At 42.2% G+C, this 17,344-nt stretch overlaps 1 protein-coding gene across 4 annotated transcripts in view; it reads right to left on the bottom strand.

The window, feature by feature from the left end:
- The window catches only part of Sema5a (semaphorin 5A), a 377,405-nt gene that overhangs the window by 39,892 nt on the left and 320,169 nt on the right, over positions 1 to 17,344 (bottom strand). For all 4 annotated transcript variants that reach the window (XM_090332136.1, XM_090332139.1, XM_090332137.1 and 1 more), the window contains 2 exons: positions 14,827 to 14,970; positions 7,872 to 8,019 (listed from right to left, as the gene is read on the bottom strand). In XM_090332136.1, the coding sequence (XP_090188262.1) occupies positions 7,872 to 8,019; positions 14,827 to 14,970 (292 nt within the window). The remainder of the gene's footprint in view (positions 1 to 7,871; positions 8,020 to 14,826; positions 14,971 to 17,344) is intronic.

Genomic DNA, 17,344 nt, shown 5'->3' with positions numbered 1-17,344 from the left:
TTTCTGCGTGAGTGCCTTATGGCTCACATGCTTCTGATTTCATGACCTTGAAGATTCTTTCAGCCGATCCCAGAGCTTCCATCCTTTAGCCCTGCCATTTCTTCCCTCTCTGCCACTCTCCCTGCTCTCCTTCCCCCATTTTCAAAACAATTCCAGCAGGTTTCACTGTTGTGTTTCATAGTTGCAGATAACGTATTTCAAACATATTCAACTACCTTCATTGCAGAACCTGTTTCTAATAGTCTCAATGTGGGTAACTCAATGGGGTTAGCAAAGGACAGACTGGAACAAAGGCAGGGTAGGCCTCAGCTCGTAAGCGATGCAAGATGCCAAGTAAAAGTCCCTGATGCTCCTTTCCCATGCAGATGGTTTATAAAACAGTGCAAGAATGTGACATGGTTCAAGTCAATTCTGTCTCCAGGGGTCTTTATTGTAACTGTTTCCTTCCATGCAGAACCTCGTGAAATTTTACCAGTGGAGTCCTTCCAGAAGAAGTCCATCCAGTGAAAGGCGGAGGTCACTCTTGCAGAATGTCAGTTACCGAGGCATGCCATTACAATGGGCTGCTGAATGAAGCACTGAAGCAACTGGCGTTGGCTGCAAACGTTGAAGACTTCTGAACGTAACCTAGATTCCAATTTCAATCTACTAATGAAAAAAAAAAAACCTAAACATAGCAGTAGCTGCTTGTGATCTGTCTTGAAGTCCCATGGACAAATTCACAGCTAGCCTTGAGTTCTTGGAAAGTTGCAGGGTTGTTCAACCGAAGCACTTGGGAGGGAAGAAACCCTGTCATCTGTGAAAAATATTATTCCATGTTTGAAAGCATTTTTTTCTACCCTCCAACATCTGTTGCTTCCCTTCTTTAGTTAATTATAAGCTGCTTTGAAAATTATTATGTATGTGAATTATTATAACAACTGAAATTATACATGTTCCATCATACCACTGGAGGCATTCAGATGAAATAATAAAAACATGGAAAAAATGCAAATTTTAAGCAAAACACAAATTAAAATGGATTGTTGATATAACTAAACGTGTACGTTACTTTTATAAAGAAAGTAAAGACTGCCATTAGGCACACACACACACACACACAAAAAGCATAAGAAGATCAAAACTTCTTTCAAAACCATCTGGTTGTTCTAGCATCTATATGAACTCCTCCTCTTGCAAGCGCCATCCTCGCTAACTGGCAGGCCTACGGAGCGTGTGCCATGCACAACAGTGCCAAAACACCAGCACAGCCCTCGGCCAGCTGGTACCCAGACCAGGCTGGTGTGCAGGGCACAGTGAGTGCTCCCTCCTCCAATCTAAGTGGACTGAGCCATGACTCGCTCCTGAGCCCATCTAAGGACAAAAGGTATGAATAAATGAGTTCACGTTGGCATCTACTAAGACGGTAAGGCCTCCAAGTCTTTCAAACTCAGTAAACTAAACAAAGACCAGCACAGAGACAACAGTGTCACTGCAGGGATGACAGACTCCTCCGTCAGCGAGGGCTCTGCAGGCTTGGTTTGGTTGCAAAGGGTTTTAGGATGAGGCGTCTCACAGGGAGGTCACGGCTGTCTTGCATTTTCTGTGCGTGGCTTCATAGCGGTGATGTGTAGAGGGTGCTGTCTCAGGCTGGGGCAGTGAGGTGGGAAGAAGGGTGGTGCCATCACACACCAGGCTGCTGGAGGGCATGACGATGCGTTCTAGAATCATCCCTCAAATGTCCAGCCACACACTGGGCATTTACAATGCAGAGCAGAGGGTGACCTATCCAATGGTGTGATTCAATGCCAAATGCAGCCGCCTCTCTCTGGTACCACAAAGCGTGTGCCAGGGTGGATGGGAGAGACAACGCCAGCACCCACCACTTGCAGTTCCAGTTCAAGGGGCATCTAAACATTGCTTTCTTTTTCTTCTTTATAAATGTAAGCAAGGAACACCACTCCAAGCACAGTGTCTGAATTTCAGTGATGAATGTCCTGTACAAGTTGCAGTGGGTGGTGAGCGACAAAAATCGACCCAAAATAAGGGCCCAACTTGGAGGGAGTAGTAAATTAAAGAATACACTAAATGCTCTCTGTGGATAATACGGGATACAAAGATTGGAAAATAAAAAGGCTGTCTGTTTTGAAAGGTACTCCTACTAAAGATTTACATTTAGATATACTTCATTAGCCATTTTAATATTCAAAATCAGATGTTAAAGAGATACAGGTTTTTCTTCATTGGAGCATTCCAACATGCTGTTAAAAAATCCATTCATGCTATGGGTACTAGACCCATAAGAGATTTGTAAAATCATATGAAAATACTGCTGCTGTTTCCATAATTAAATTTTATGTATTTTAATATAAGGCATCGGAGAACCTTTATCAGGGGATCGACTAGGAAATTGTAAAGGAAAAAGTGTGTGTGTGTTTGTGTGTGTATGTGTCTGTGTCTGTGAGCATGCACATGCATAATGTGAGTCACTTTAAAAACAGAAAACTTATTATTCATGAAACTCATCAATTAGTTTTGCAATCATCATATTTCAGTTATTGTAAGCAAGAAAAAAACTACCTTTCTTTTGTAAAGTCAAAACTGGGCCACAGACCCCTCCAACTCTATAAATAAAACATTTCTGTGAAATATTCCAGATCTCTATACCAATTGCAATTTCCAGAGATTGTGGATGATTATTTATACGTCCTCAAGGCAGACTTTTGATGGATTAATTCCTATAATCCATCACTTTCCTTTTCTTTCCATCTGCATCATGCATCATTCTTACACGTGATTGCCAAACTTCGAATACTAAATTTTAGAAAACTTATCCTTTTGTGGCCATCTACCGTACTGCTCAATTTTGTGTACCGATATTAACTTTTTCAAAATGTTCAAGCCTCTTCTAACAAAAAGTGACAGTTTTACCCTGACAATCTCTCATATTTGCCAGCTCTTCACCGAGTGATTTCCTCACAAGAGGAAGCAAATTGTGCATTCCCATGCTTATCAAGATGTGCTATCAGATTTCATCTAGGACGACTGATCATTTGGTTTGGAGAAGAGTACCTGCAGATATAAGTGAATGCCACCTTAATGGAATGGAATTGTTCACTCCTGTGCCCTTCTTCATGAAGGTCAAGGTGAGGCAGAACACCTTATGTTAGATTGTTTTTTTCAACTACTGCAACTGGTAAGTCAGTCACTAACTGGCATTTAAAGGGAAGGGAAAAGAGAGGGAAGTTTTACATGATTTTGACTCACGGAGCTGTAGGCGCGGAATATGTTGAACTCATGTCTAAGCCCATCCCTTGCAAGAGGAACAACTAAGAAGGAAGAAGACCCACACTTCTGCTGACCATGGGCGAGAGAGGGCGACATCCCCAAACCTACCTGTGCCAAACAAAATGGAGGCCTGTGCCACCCACTCATCAGGTTTCACTGGCTCCTAAACTCACCCACACTGCTGTTATTTGATGCCCACACACTTGAGTGGCTGTTTCAACTCTGAGTAACTTCCGCGGAACCCCTTTGATAATGCATACTGAATATAACATCTTTCTTTTTTACCTCTCTGGGCCTTCTGTGAGGCAATACTTTATGTAACCAAGAAATAAATATCGGTCCCATTATGTTTTATGTCGATATTTTAACACATAGCTTTTGTTAAACTGCTTTATGCTCTGTTAGATGTCTCAATAAGAAATATAGTACAGGAAATAGCAAATCTGTTTCTCATTTTGAATTATTGTTATTTTTTGCTGGATGTGACTCTTTTTTTTTTTTTGCCAGTCCTGGGCTTGGGCTCAGGGCCTGAGCACTGTCCTTGGACTTTCTCAAGGCTAGAGCTCTACCACTTGAACCTCAGCACCACTTCTGGCTTTTTTTCTATGTATGTGGTGCCAAGGAATCGAACCCGGGTCTTCATGCATGCTAGGCAAGCACTTTAACCACTAGGCCAAACTCCCAGCCCCTGGATGTGACTCTTATACTCAGCTCTACTCTTCAAAATTAGTTATTCCCTTATAAGTCAGGTTACATCAATTAAACAAGAAACCCTTTTCCTAAAGTAAAACATTTCCTTTTTTTTTTCTTCTTTCTTGTGGTCTAGCTTTCATCTAAAACACAGGCTTAAAATTGGGTTAACTACACTGAATTTCAATGTTCACAGTAACTTGATGGCACTGCTTGGTAGACAACAAGAAAAATAATAATATACAAATCAAAGTTGCCAATGAACAAGACAATCGTTATGTTCAGACTGAAGTTCCCCTTAGGATCAGACAGGGACGAAGGAAAATCCAACAGTCCCTTGATAACCTTCCATCGATGGTTCCAAAGAGACCCCCATTGAGGAGAACATTCCATAGCACACTTTCCTGTGGATACTTAATCATTTTTCCCACAGCACTGGCCAACTTGCAGTACAGACACGCCACAACAAATCTAAAGCTTTCGCTGTTTCATGTGAACTAAGCCCATTAACTTTTACCTCACCTTTGGGCACCATTTGCTTTTGTGAAGGCATATTTCCACAATTCCAGGGCAGAGAATTGCTCAGCAGCCCCTCCACAACCTAGACAAACCAAGAGTAACCCAGGACTGGTTGAGTGCTTCTTCATATCCACCCAGCTGCACAAAGAGCACGGGGGAACTGAAATGTTTTGTTCTAGAAATTTCTATTTGATTTGCAATTTTTGACTGCACTTGGTCAAAACTGCATGTAATAAATCCACCAATAAAGCAGGCATTCTGAAGGATCCTATGGTTTCCTTTAAACAAATTATACATATGTAATCACATTGTTAAAAGTTCTACGTGTGCTCCTAAATCAGGTCTGTTCTGGTCACCCATTGATACCGGGAAAATTTTATTCATCTTTTTCCTGCTAAGTTTTTCATTTTTTTATGTGGAAGCAATAATGAACACTGCTTTTCAGAGATAATCATACATTTCGATAACCAATAAGAAAATGCATGTCCTGTAATAGGTGCTCAATAAAACTTGATCTTATAAATACTGTTGTTATTAGAACTGTTATGATTAAAACAATGAAAAAGTAAACGTAAACATTCCAAGATAATCAATATAAAATGTGAGTAGCATTTCCATATAGCATTAAATAGAAGAGAAAAAGAAATTAATATTATATAAAATGTTCTCTGCTGCTGTTATATTAAGGAAAGACAGCATTTTTTTTGCCCCGCAATAGTGCTGATGGTAATAATAATTTCCATTTGATGAGTATTGCATTTGGTTTGGCCCTGGATGGAGGACATTAAAGCATTATGGATTACATAATGTTCCAAAGAGTTTTGCTGATCAGTGTTAGAATCCCCTATTTTAACTGAAGGCGCACATAGGGATGGGATGGGAAGAGCAGGAGTCAGGGGAGGAAATCTCACCGGAATCCTGTCTCCTCCTCCCCAGTGAGGCTGAGATGCGTCCTATAAGACACCCGCTGGGGAATGGGTAGCGAATATCTACCTCAAGTGTCCTGCTCATTCACAAGTCTTCTTTAGAGAGGGAAGTTTTCTGAAGGCAGTCACTCAGACATTTGGTCTTGATGACCAAAGATGGGCCAGAGAATCCCAATTGCAGGCCCTAAGTCTGTGTTTTTCAGAAGAGGATACAGAATCCCTAATGTCAGTACACAGAGCTCAGAGAAGCAGAAGTAAGTGGCAGTAGGAGTCCAGGCCTTCCCCAAGCACCAACAATCACTCTCCAAACAACACGAGGGCTTAGCGCCCCTCACCTTCAACAGCAGGGACTTTGTGATCTGGGATTCACAGAAAGAACCTAGAAAACATGATCTCAACTAAAACTCTATATTGAAATTAAAAACAATAGTTTGGCAATTCATTATCTACCTTACCTACATTTTCATAGTGAAAATTGCAGCTTTAAAATATTGGAGCATGGAAAGACCCTTGAGTTTTCATACTTGAACATGAAACATTAGCTCTTCTTCTAAAAGCTACCACAATGTTCAGGTTTCTAGGCTTCTCTCAAACAAGTGATGTATAGATAAGCTCAGTAGCAAACTAGCTCCCCCCCCCACCTCTTAGTAAGAGGGGACCTAGTAAGCAGCTAGAGCTACTACCCAGGGAAAACACAGAAATGAGCTGGAGAAGTCGGCTGCTGCAGCTCTGCTGGAGCCTGACAGCAGCCTGATTCTAATATCTAGGCTTTGGGAGAAGGGACCATCATCCTTTCTCAAAGAGGGAGACCCAGGCTCCGAAAAATCACCTCGCTTGTCATCCACTGAGATGGTGGCAAGATGACTATTTCATGTTCTATAATTAACAAGTTTCCTACATTTACCACTGCTATCCAGACAAAAATATCTCCTTTGAAATCAAACACATTTTGAGGCTGAAAATATATATGTTGCAATACCATACAAATGTATGGTCATTCTGCAAGACCTTTCATTTTTACAATGACAAGCAGATGTAACATGCATATACATGCTTATGTATTTCAGTAACTTCTTAAGAAATATACTCTCTTCCCTTTAGGTATCTATCCTTCACAGATTTATAAATTATTGTGAATTTCAGAATGTAAAATTATCCATCCATTGATCAGTCTATCATCTATGTATATATGTATTTATGTATGTATATGTGTATATATGTGCCTACCTATTTTCTACCTATAAACCATCTATCTACCTATTATCTATCTACCTATTATCTATCTATCTATCTATCTATCTATCTATCTATCTATCTACCTCTATCCCTCTATCAGTTATCTAGTAATCAATATGTACCTTATGGGAAGCTATCTCCAGGAAGAACTACATCTATGATTAGTAATAGATTCTAGCACAGCCACCATCATATCTTTATGGTTATGATTAAAAAAGAAACCTAATTGCAAATCTCAGTAAGAAAAATCTCTCTAGATCTGGCCTAAGATGCCAGGCCTTCATTGTTTCCCTAGACCTCCCAAACCTATCTGTGTATGGGGTTTTGTCCCTCACAATAGCATAGCAAAGCTCAACCTCACAAACCAGGGATGGAAGTATCATGAAGAACAACAGCAGAGGCCAGCGAGAAAGGGTGCAGGCCAGGCCAGGCCAGGCGAGGCTTCTTCCCCCAAGTCTCATCCACACCCTGGTCAGAACCAGGGAAGGTGAGCAAGGCAGCCTGCAGCAGCTATCACTGCTCAGAAGAAGCAGGACGAGCAACCACGGGCTTTCCCAAAGAGCTTGCATCAGCGGAATTTTACTTGACAGTTTAAAGTGTTAAAAGAAATATGACCTGCTAAGGCAGAAGGAAAACAAAGCCCTATGCTGTCTTCTATTCCTCTGGATGTGTGCCAAGGTGCTCTCATAATGGCGCCACAGTTTCTCTGTCCCCACAGTGTGCCAGCTGCTCCCCTCTGCACCTCGAGGGGAATCCAGCACGGGGACATCACCCCATTTTCCACACCAAACAGAGTGGCTGGGATAAGGGCTTTTCATCAGTCAGAACACAGACTGGGGAGGTAAGAGATCACATGGGAAAAATCACATAGTCTAAATCTCCAGCATTTCCTCTCATAGTCATTCTCATGAACTAGAAACATCTTCCATGATTCCCACCACCTGATATATACTCAGCAACGGGTGCCTGGTCAAAAAACAAGTCATCCATTTACAGAGCATTGGAGGTTTGCAGAAGACACAGTGTCAGTCAAGAGTTGATGCTTGCAGATCTAGAGTGTGAGAGCTGCTCGTGCCTACGGACAGCCCGTTTCTGGACCCGTCATAATCATAGCACGGGGAGAAGGCGAAGTGCCCGTGGACACCCGGTGTGTGCGGAGCCCGTGTGTATCCCCGGGAGGCGCTGAGTGTGGAGTCTGCACGCTGGGCTCTAGGCCGAGCGGGAGCTACTCACCACATTGCAGCCCGCACAGTCGGGGCCGTTCTCACAGGTCCTGCGACGAGCCTGGATGCCACCCCCACACTGGGCAGTGCAGCGCTCCCACGGCCCCCAGCCAGTCCAGAACATGTGTGGGGGGCATAGTAAATGTTCGTTGCAGTATCTGTAACAAGAACACCGAGAAGTAAAGAAGAAATATGAGCGCCGTGGGAATCCATTCTCCATCCCTGGCCGAGATGTGGAAGCCATGGCATGCTGTGCTGGGGCGGTGGCGGTTGGAGGGGTCGCACTGCACAGGAGGCAGGTGTGGCTCTGGCCATGCCGTGTGCACAGACGATGGGATGCATGACAGACAGAGAAGAAAAGGCTAAACTCACAAGGCAGCATGGATCTTCCTGTGCAGCCAGTTAAAGGAGAAACAAGACAAAACAAACCCTTCAAATAGACACCCACGTACAGGAGCAGAGAGAATTATCTAGGCAGGATATTTATCTGCTAAACACAGCAGTGCTAGGTAAAATAGACTAGAAATACAAAGTCCACATAGCTTTATTTGGATGTCATTTTCCATGTAGGATTAAAAATGTCCCACAATCTTCTTAGGATGTGTTAAGAGAAAAATGAAGAAGGAGAAGGAGGAGGAGGAGGAGGAGGAGGAGGAGGAGGAGGAGGAGGAGGAGGAGGAGAAGAAGAAGAAGAAGAAGAAGAAGAAGAAGAAGAAGAAGAAGAAGAAGAAGAAGAAGCAGCAGCAGCAGCAGAAGCAGCAGCAGCAGCAGCAGCAGCAGCCAGAGTTTGACCTAAAGGGCTACACCATGTAGTGCTTATAGTCTTTTTTATGATTATTTTTTTTGCCAGTCCTGGGGCTTGAACTCAGAACCTGGGCACTGTCCTGAGCTTCTTTTGGTCAATGACAGCACTCTACCACTTGAGCCACAGAGCCACTTTTGGCCTTTTCTGTTTATGGGGTACTGAGGAATTGAATCCAGGGCTTCATGCATGCTAGGCAAGCACTCTATCACTAAGCCACATTCCCAGCCCAGTTTATAGCATTTTAAAATCTATTATTAATATCTAATAATGTCACCAAATGGTTAAAAATGAGAAGTCTGTTGGTTATGCAAACATTGAATCTATAAAAATTTACAAAAAGTAGGCTTATTTTGTAGTCATTACATTCTACAGTTTTATACAGAAACCTCAATTCTTTAGTGAAATCCCCCAAATGACCTTCAATTTTGTGTGGAGTTACATTTCTCACTCTTCATTATTGTACAAGCACAATGATGGGAAGTGAAGAAAGAAACAAGGGAAAAGCACAAAGGAACCGGCCTGGAATTCCAGCAGCCACAGCCTATGGGAAAAAGATGCTACCGTGAATACTAGCAAAGTTAACAAACCATATCTGGCAATTTAAAGGACTTCAAGTCCAACAGGCCATCTACTCAGCCAAACTTAGGTTGTGGAGAATACTAAAATGCAGGGCTTTTCCAGCATCTTTCTCTCCTGGCAAATCATCTGTCTTACAAAATAGGAGAGAGGCTCATATCTGCAGGTCTAAGTCTTAGACCTTTATGTCTTTATGTGTCTGTGCATGTGTGTGTATTTGCACATGCATGCATACACCAAAACTGGGGCTTGAATTCAGTCCCTTAGATCAAAGCTGATGCTCTGCTATTCAAGCCACAACTCCATTTCTGGATTTTTCTTTTCTTTGCTGGTTAATTAGAAATAAGCTTCACGTACTTTCCTGCTTGGGTTGGCTTCTAACTACAGTCCTCAGATCTGGGCCTCCTTGGTAGCTAGGATTACAGGCATGAGCTGCAGGCACCCGCCACCTTTAGGTCTTCATTTCAGGGTTACTGTGATAAGTGAATTCTGCAGGGCGCTAAGCGACAGGCAGGGCAGAGCACTGCCTCTCACAGGTACTCACAGCTTCCTATGAATGCAGGCGGTAGATGCAAACACAGCAGGGGCAGGACAGGGAGCCCTGCCTTAAGCAATGGCAGCCTGTATGTCAAGTAATGCACAGTGTTTGACACTGCACTTGCCACACTATGAGCAGTGCAATTCTGGGGTACAATGATAGCCAGCACCCAAAATGGAAATCTGGGTTTCCGGACAGATTGTCAGCAAGATTCAAGTGTTTCTCCATCATATCAGAAAACAAACAAGAGGACTTCAGGAACTGACACAATTTGACACGGGGAAGCAATATCACACTGAAAAGCACCAGCTGACATTTAGGAAAATAAAGCAAGGTAACAATACAGTGATGATATGGTGGTGGTGTTGCAGAGAAGTGAAGAGGAAGAGGAGACACCAAGGGGTAGTTAACTGGAGACAAGAGTTTCCTGGACTTGCCTCTCTTACTGTGGTGAAGTGGATGAACTTGAATTATCTTTACAAGGAATCAAAACAATCTCATCGAACTCCAGAGATGAAATAGCTCCATCTGAGTTATACTAAAGACTTATCTTCAAAGGCTGGTGTCTCATCTTTTATGCTGCTAGCCTAGAATCCCCGAATTTCAGGGCTTCCATCAGTTTCAGTATGAAGTATGAAGCTCCAGAGACTGAAGTTACAGCAAGCGCTAACAGAGAAAGTCTTGACTAAAGCAATCTGGATTACAAGGATACAATGGGAAGTACCGAAAGCTAGACAAATAGAAGGGTGGTGGAAAGAGAGAAGAGGTTGTGGAAACATGACATGGCAGTAGTGTGAATGAACAGAAGAGTAACCTAACATGAAAACCCAGGATCAGTCTGTCAGCTGAAGTGTGCAAGTACGGTCAGTTCCAGCAGTGTATGTATCATGGCTAAAAGGGCCTCTCTAGTCAAGAGCCATCTGTAGTGTAGCTTCTTTACACTTTCATAGATAAGAGCAGTGGCTGTAGTTCATTATTAGTGATTATTGGTCTTCTCTTCATCCTTTGAGTATGTATGGTTACAGGTGCACCAAGTTCCTTTTTAAAGGCACTAGTGGGTCTCCAGTGCTCAAACTCTCAGGGTCATGGTCACTGAATACTTTCACATGCTGTAGCAAGAAAAGAAGGAGTCTGCTGAAAAGGTAAGTGTGGGTTCTGGGTAGAAAGCAATGCCAAGAACAAAGAGAGGACACAAAATTCTCTTAGAATTTGACTCCAGGAAATGTGTGCAAGTATGTCAAGTTACAATCAGCTAGGAAGATTCTAGGGAAAGTTGCCATTTGTTGTAAGAACAAGTTTTGAAGTCAAGAAAACTCAGAATGTCAGAACATCATCATCTAATGTCCCTGTACAGCTCACTGGGGGTAAAGCAAGCAACTGACATTTTTTAGCTCCAAATTTAAGTGCACAGACTTCCTAGACTCTTGTACTTAATTTTTCAACTTACATACACACAAAACCTTAGAAGAAGGGAGAGGAAGAGTGAAAAAGAGAGAGGGGGGGAAGGAAAATCTTTACAAATAAGCACAAACTGAGCTACTGTTTCTCCAAAGTAAATAAATTATCATGCATACACACATCCTTGAGTTTGCCTTCAGCAGACCAGCAGGACAGCAAGGCTGGAAAGCTCCTGCAGGAGAACCTGTGCCTCTAGTCCCGGGACCCTCAACCAGTCTGCAAATCCTCTTAGAATGCAGTCCACAGGACGTGATCTAGATATTGTCAGTCACATGCCTTCCTTTTCTTTTTCTCTTCCTTATCTTTCAGCTGTCTTGTGAAACCAAGACACACGAGGTGCTTCTAGGCCACACGATCTCTAACAAGGAAGGGGAGGGGGAGAAAGAAATCACCAGGCAATGGATGGACCTAGAGAAAAAGTCAGACTGAAGGGAAGAAGTCAGAGTGAGAGAGACAAAGGGTGCATTCTTTGTCTCAAATGCAGAACACAGACGTAAAGCACAAACCTGTACGCACACCCACAGGGCCAGACACATATATACAGGATCAAATCAGTAAGGGAAGGGGTGGGCTTCATGGAACAACTTCTCTGGAAAATTTGTACACATAAATGATATGTTAAATTGAAGCCCTCCCTGCCTTGCACAACCATTTAAAGAGAATTTTTAAAACTTAGGATATAATGAAAAATAAAAGAGGAGACTGCCAGTCTGTCTCTTTTCTTTGCATCTGCATTCTCATCTAGGAATCCAACCTGGAGGAGGTTGTTCAGCGTCAGGGCCTTCCACAGCTTTCATGGAGGACAATAAGAGGTGTGGGGAAAGTTTGCCTTCTGACACTTCATCACCTCTCCTGTGCCCCAAAGAGGTGCTCTTATCAAGCCACAGGGCAACCAGGACTCAAAAACAGTTACCTTTCTGGGAGAGGTGGCTCACGCCTGTAATCCTAGCTACTCAAGAGGCTGGGACTTGAGGACTGTGGTTCAAAGCCCGCCTGGGCACTAAAGTTCGAGAAACTCTTATCTCCAATTAACCACCAGAAAAACCCAAACTAGTGCTGTGGCTCAAAGGTAGAGTGGTAACCTTGAGCTGAAGAGCTCAGGGACAATGCCCAGGCCCAGAGTTCAATCCCCAGGACCAACAAAACAACAATAACAACAACAAAACCAGTTACCTTAACACCTAGCTTTGCTTAATGAACTTTTATTAATTTATGGATAAGGTATCTATATGTTGGACTGGCATTTGGCTTCTTCCCAGCAACAAGATATTTGTTTTTGCCGGACCTGGGCTTGAACTCAGGGCCTGAGCACTGTCCTTGGACTTTCTCAAGGCTAGAGCTCTACCACTTGAGCCTCAGCACCACTTCTGGCTTTTTTCTATGTATGTGGTACCAAGGAAACAAACCTGGGTCTTCGTGCATGCTAGGCAAGCACTCTACCACTAGGCCAAACTCTTGGTCCACAAGCTATTGTTTTTGCAAATGAATTCTACCAGGGAGATCACACTGGCCTTTATTTTAATTCTTAAATATTTGCAGTGTTAAATCTGGATGATGATGATGATTAATTATTATTATTATTATTATTATTATTATTATTATTATTATTATTATTATTGTGTTGGTTACCTCAGTAGAGATCTACCAAAAAGCATGACAATTTTTTGCCTGTAAAAACAAGGTCTCTCACTGCTTGGTTTTTCTGATATTTTGACATAATCTGCTAGCTAACCCTCTAGAACGTCTATTTAAGGGAGAAGGGTCTGTTTCATAAAATGCTTACACAGTCCATGTTCTTACTACCCATTTCATGATAGCTTTAGTGCTTTCCTGCACAGGACAGATTCTTATGTATTCTCACTGAGCACGTCTTCTGAAGAGCAGGCACAATTTTTGTATCACCACTGCAGACACACCAGCCATGGCCAATTGTGAACTACCATGTGTGCTTAGCCACAGATCTGTGCAGCGTCGTCTTTCCTCCATGGCTAGCCTGGCCCCTACGAGATCTGTGGCAATTCCTGGACTTCAAGGAAGCCCTGGCACTAATGAAATGGGTGAGGCAACTTACAACATGTGAAAACTTCCCACCAGCTCCCAATCTTACTGGACAACAGCAGGGTGACACTTCTTCCAGGATCAGCTTTGTCACTATCAGCTGGTGCTAGATGGTGATGGCAGGCCTGCCCCAGATTGTCCCAGGAAAACCCCTCTCCAAAGTGCCAAACTCACATGCTAATGCTGCCTTCCGTTCTCTCTTCGTCAAAAAAGGGTGAAATGTTAACATGGTGAGGGACACACAGCAGAAGGAGGAAAGAGTCTACCTGACTTCAAACTCTAATACATTCCTAGGAGAAAACTAGGTAGGAAGTAAGTTTAGATAATACTTGACTGTATACAATATTTTTGTGTCTGCGCAGATTCGAAATCTTAAACTCAGGGCCTGAGTGTTATCCCTGAGATTTTTTTTTCTTCTTCTTCAAGGTTAGTGCTCTATCCCTTGAGTTTCACTTCTGGTTTTGGGGGGTTAGTTAACTGAAAATGAAGCGTCTCATGCACTTAATTGCCTGGGCTGGCTTTGAACTGTGATCCTCAGATCCCAGCTTCTTTTTTTTTTGCCAGTCCTGGGCTTGAGCTCAGAGCCTGAGCACTGTCCTTGGATTTTCTCAAGGCTAGCACTGTACCACTTGAGCCTCAGCACCACTTCTGGCTTTTTGCTATGTATGTGGGGTACCAAGGAATAGAACCTGGGTCTTCGTGCATGCTAGGCAAGCACTCCAGCACTAGGCCAAACTCCCGGCCCAGATCCCAGCTTCTTGAGTAGCTAGGATTACAGGCATGAGTCATTGGCACAGCTTGGAAACAGGCATATATATATATATATATATATATATATATATATATATATATACACACACACACACACACACACACACACACACACACACACAGAATTTTTATCAACAAAATATAAGCCTAATGCTCTTTTGTTAATAGGCACTGAAAGCTATTTATGAATCTCTAACAATAGTGACAAACTGGAGTGCACACTAAATGCACAGGAAAGACTCACAACTTGGTTCAAGTTGAGGCTCCAGCTAAATGATTAACAGCATACCAAGAAACAAATTATTCCAAAATGAAGTTGAAATGTCACTATGGCATGTAGTTCACTGAGTGTCTTTTAACAGACTGGCCTGTGACTGTACTGGTAACCAGTCCTGGGTATTTTCTCACCTGCATACCAACCACTGCCTTTGGATCTCGAGGAAACCTTGGCTGATAGGGAGATTAGAGCTTCTGAGACAGGTCTAAGCTGAAATCTAGCATCAGCCACTTCCCACTCTCTTTCCCAGCCCAGAGGTGCAGACGCTCCCAGGTTTCTAAGGCTCTGGGAAATTTCCTCAGCTCACCCAACCAGGAAAGAAGAGAGGATCTGGATTTGAGTCATTGGTAAAAAATAAAGGATGTCAGAAAATCGAGGGGACAACTCAGATACGCTAGGTTAGCTCCAAAGCAGAACCCGACCCCGGCTGGGATGGGAGGAAGCAGCGGGAGGATGGGCTGAGGGCGCAGGGGGGCTCCTACCTCTCCTCGCGGTTCTGCCCCACGCACACGCGGCCCCCGTGCCGGGGTGTGGGGTTGCTGCAGGACCTCTGCCGCACCTGGAAGCCGATCCCACAGGTGGTGCTGCAGGGAGACCACGAGGTCCAGGGCGTCCAGCCTCCGTTCCTGCCGAGGGAGAGGGACCACCGTCAAACAGGCTCGAACCCGCGCCCTGCCCCACGCGCCCTGCCCCGCGCGCCCTGCCCCGAGCACCCTGCCCCGTGCGCCCTGTGCGCCCTGGGCGAGCCCGAAGGCGTAGAGAGGAAAGTCCGCCTCACATCCCAGAATCTAACCAGAGTCGAGGCTGGCGAGAACGTGGACCACACTATGTCATCTCACCTATCAAAACCCTCAGCTAGGAAAACGTTCACCAGGATGCCATCTCAGGACGGAAAGCATTAGAAATGCGTCCTTAACGTTCTAGCACTCATGGTTTTATTTGACATTTATTATACCGTTCCAGGAACACAGCACACTTCTGAACAAAGTCATCATCGAAAATTACACATGATGATTTCTTTTAAAACCTATTAGCACCCGTGAAAAACCGGCAACTCTCCTGACAGAATACATCGCTGAAAAAGTATGCTGGCATGGTCCAGCAACAAAGCCAACAAAGGAAAAGTTTAAACTCAGAATCTTAGCATTGTCTTTAAAATTGATCAAGATTTCAAAGAGGATAATAAAGTGTGTAAATGGCATTTATATTATACACACTGAAATGCAATTATATAAGTATATGCTTTAAGTGTATATGTAAAATATATGAACATATATAAGTATATATGTACAAGTATATAATATATAATAATAAACTGAAAATGAGTCTATTTTAAAAGATTTTAAAAATAAACTACAATTAACAGCAAGTACGGTTTTTTTTTTCAGTATTGTTCTTTCTTCCTTAGAATATCTCTATTATTCAGACTTAGTAATTGAAGCAGTTTTTCCTGCTATTAAAAATCAATTCTAAGTATTTTAGGTACTATAAGACCCATGTAAGTTCAAAGTCTAAATTCTCATGCAAATAAACCACTGCCTGTGGATTTTTTTTAAGTCTGCAGTCACATATGAGTTTGAATGAATATGTATTCTTATTCCTAGGATTTGCCTTTTCTTTGAAGCAATAAACTCACATTAACATTAAATTGCACTTTATATATTCCTTCAAAAACATAAAGGGCACTAAAGTCTGGGAGATTTTTAACCACTAGAAAACTAGAAGTAGTGCTGTGGCTCAAAGGTAAGGCTTGAGCTGAAGAGATCAGGGATAGCACCCAGGCTTAGAGTTCAAGCCCCACAACCGAAAAAACAGCAACAACACCAAAATAACAATATGAAGGCTTACAAATATACCACTGAAGATACAGGTATAAAGAATAAACCCATTACATAGCTTCAAAAATCTTTAGAGAAAATTCTTAATATATTCTCTCTTCTCCTCTTTAATTACAGAAATTTAACATTAATAGAACTAAAATGTATATTGATAGCTTTGTGATTATTACAATAAGCTGCCGTATGATGATTTGATGAAAGTAAAACAGATCCTGTCATCTTTCTAATAATTTAGCTAATTTCTTATGCCCTTCAACCTACAACCTTACAAATTATCAAAGTAATTAACTTTACTATTAAACAACATACATATTAATTTCAGCCTTTGATAAGATAAAAAATTTTCTTGCCAAGTACTTAACATTCAAGTAAAGTTATTAGTGCAGAAAAAACACAAGGCTTTCAAAAACGACTTGGAATTTCTTAACTTTCTAAACCTTGCCAAGAAGATACAATTTTGTAATATGTTCTGTCCATAATACTCAAACCATGCTGGACATAGAATGGGTAAGTAAATAAAAACATAAAGTATAATAAGAAAGGAAATAAGCAATTTTGTTTAAATTAACTTATTTAATGGATCTGAGCTTACATAGTTCTAAATGCTACTTATAGCCAAGACAGTGATAAGTAAAAGAGCAGCTTTTGTAATCCTATGTCAGCAATGGAACGTTCTGATACTCATGTCAATCTCCACATGCATTTCACTTATACACATAAAGCATCGCTAGTACTGGCTCACTTTCTTGATTTAGAATCTTAAAACAAGAATTACTTGTATTGCAAGGTTTATGGGAACCACTTTCTAACTAGAAGAACGGAAGACTTTTCAACAAGCAAGTCCCTTTGGGCCAGGAGTTTGGCCCAGTGGTAGAGTGCTTGCCTAGCATGCACAAAGACCCGGGTTCGATTTCTCAGTACCACATACATAGAAAAAACTGGAAGTGATTCTGTGGCTCAAGTGGCAGAGCTCTAGCCTTAAGAAAGATCCAAGGACAGTGCACAGGCCCTGAGCTCAAGCCCAGGACTGGCAAAAGAAAAAAAAAAGCGAATCACTTTGATTAAACAATATGAATGAGCATTAAGGAGTCATTAAATATTCAAACAATTACAATTTGCTTTCTTTTATCATTTCTATCAGACATCCATGGAAACCACAGAG

Source organism: Megascapheus bottae, chromosome 4 (assembly GCF_031878675.1).
Source record: "Megascapheus bottae isolate mThoBot1 chromosome 4, mThoBot2.hap1, whole genome shotgun sequence".
Classification (NCBI taxonomy): domain Eukaryota; kingdom Metazoa; phylum Chordata; class Mammalia; order Rodentia; family Geomyidae; genus Megascapheus; species Megascapheus bottae.
This window is presented reverse-complemented; position numbering and strand designations above follow the sequence as displayed.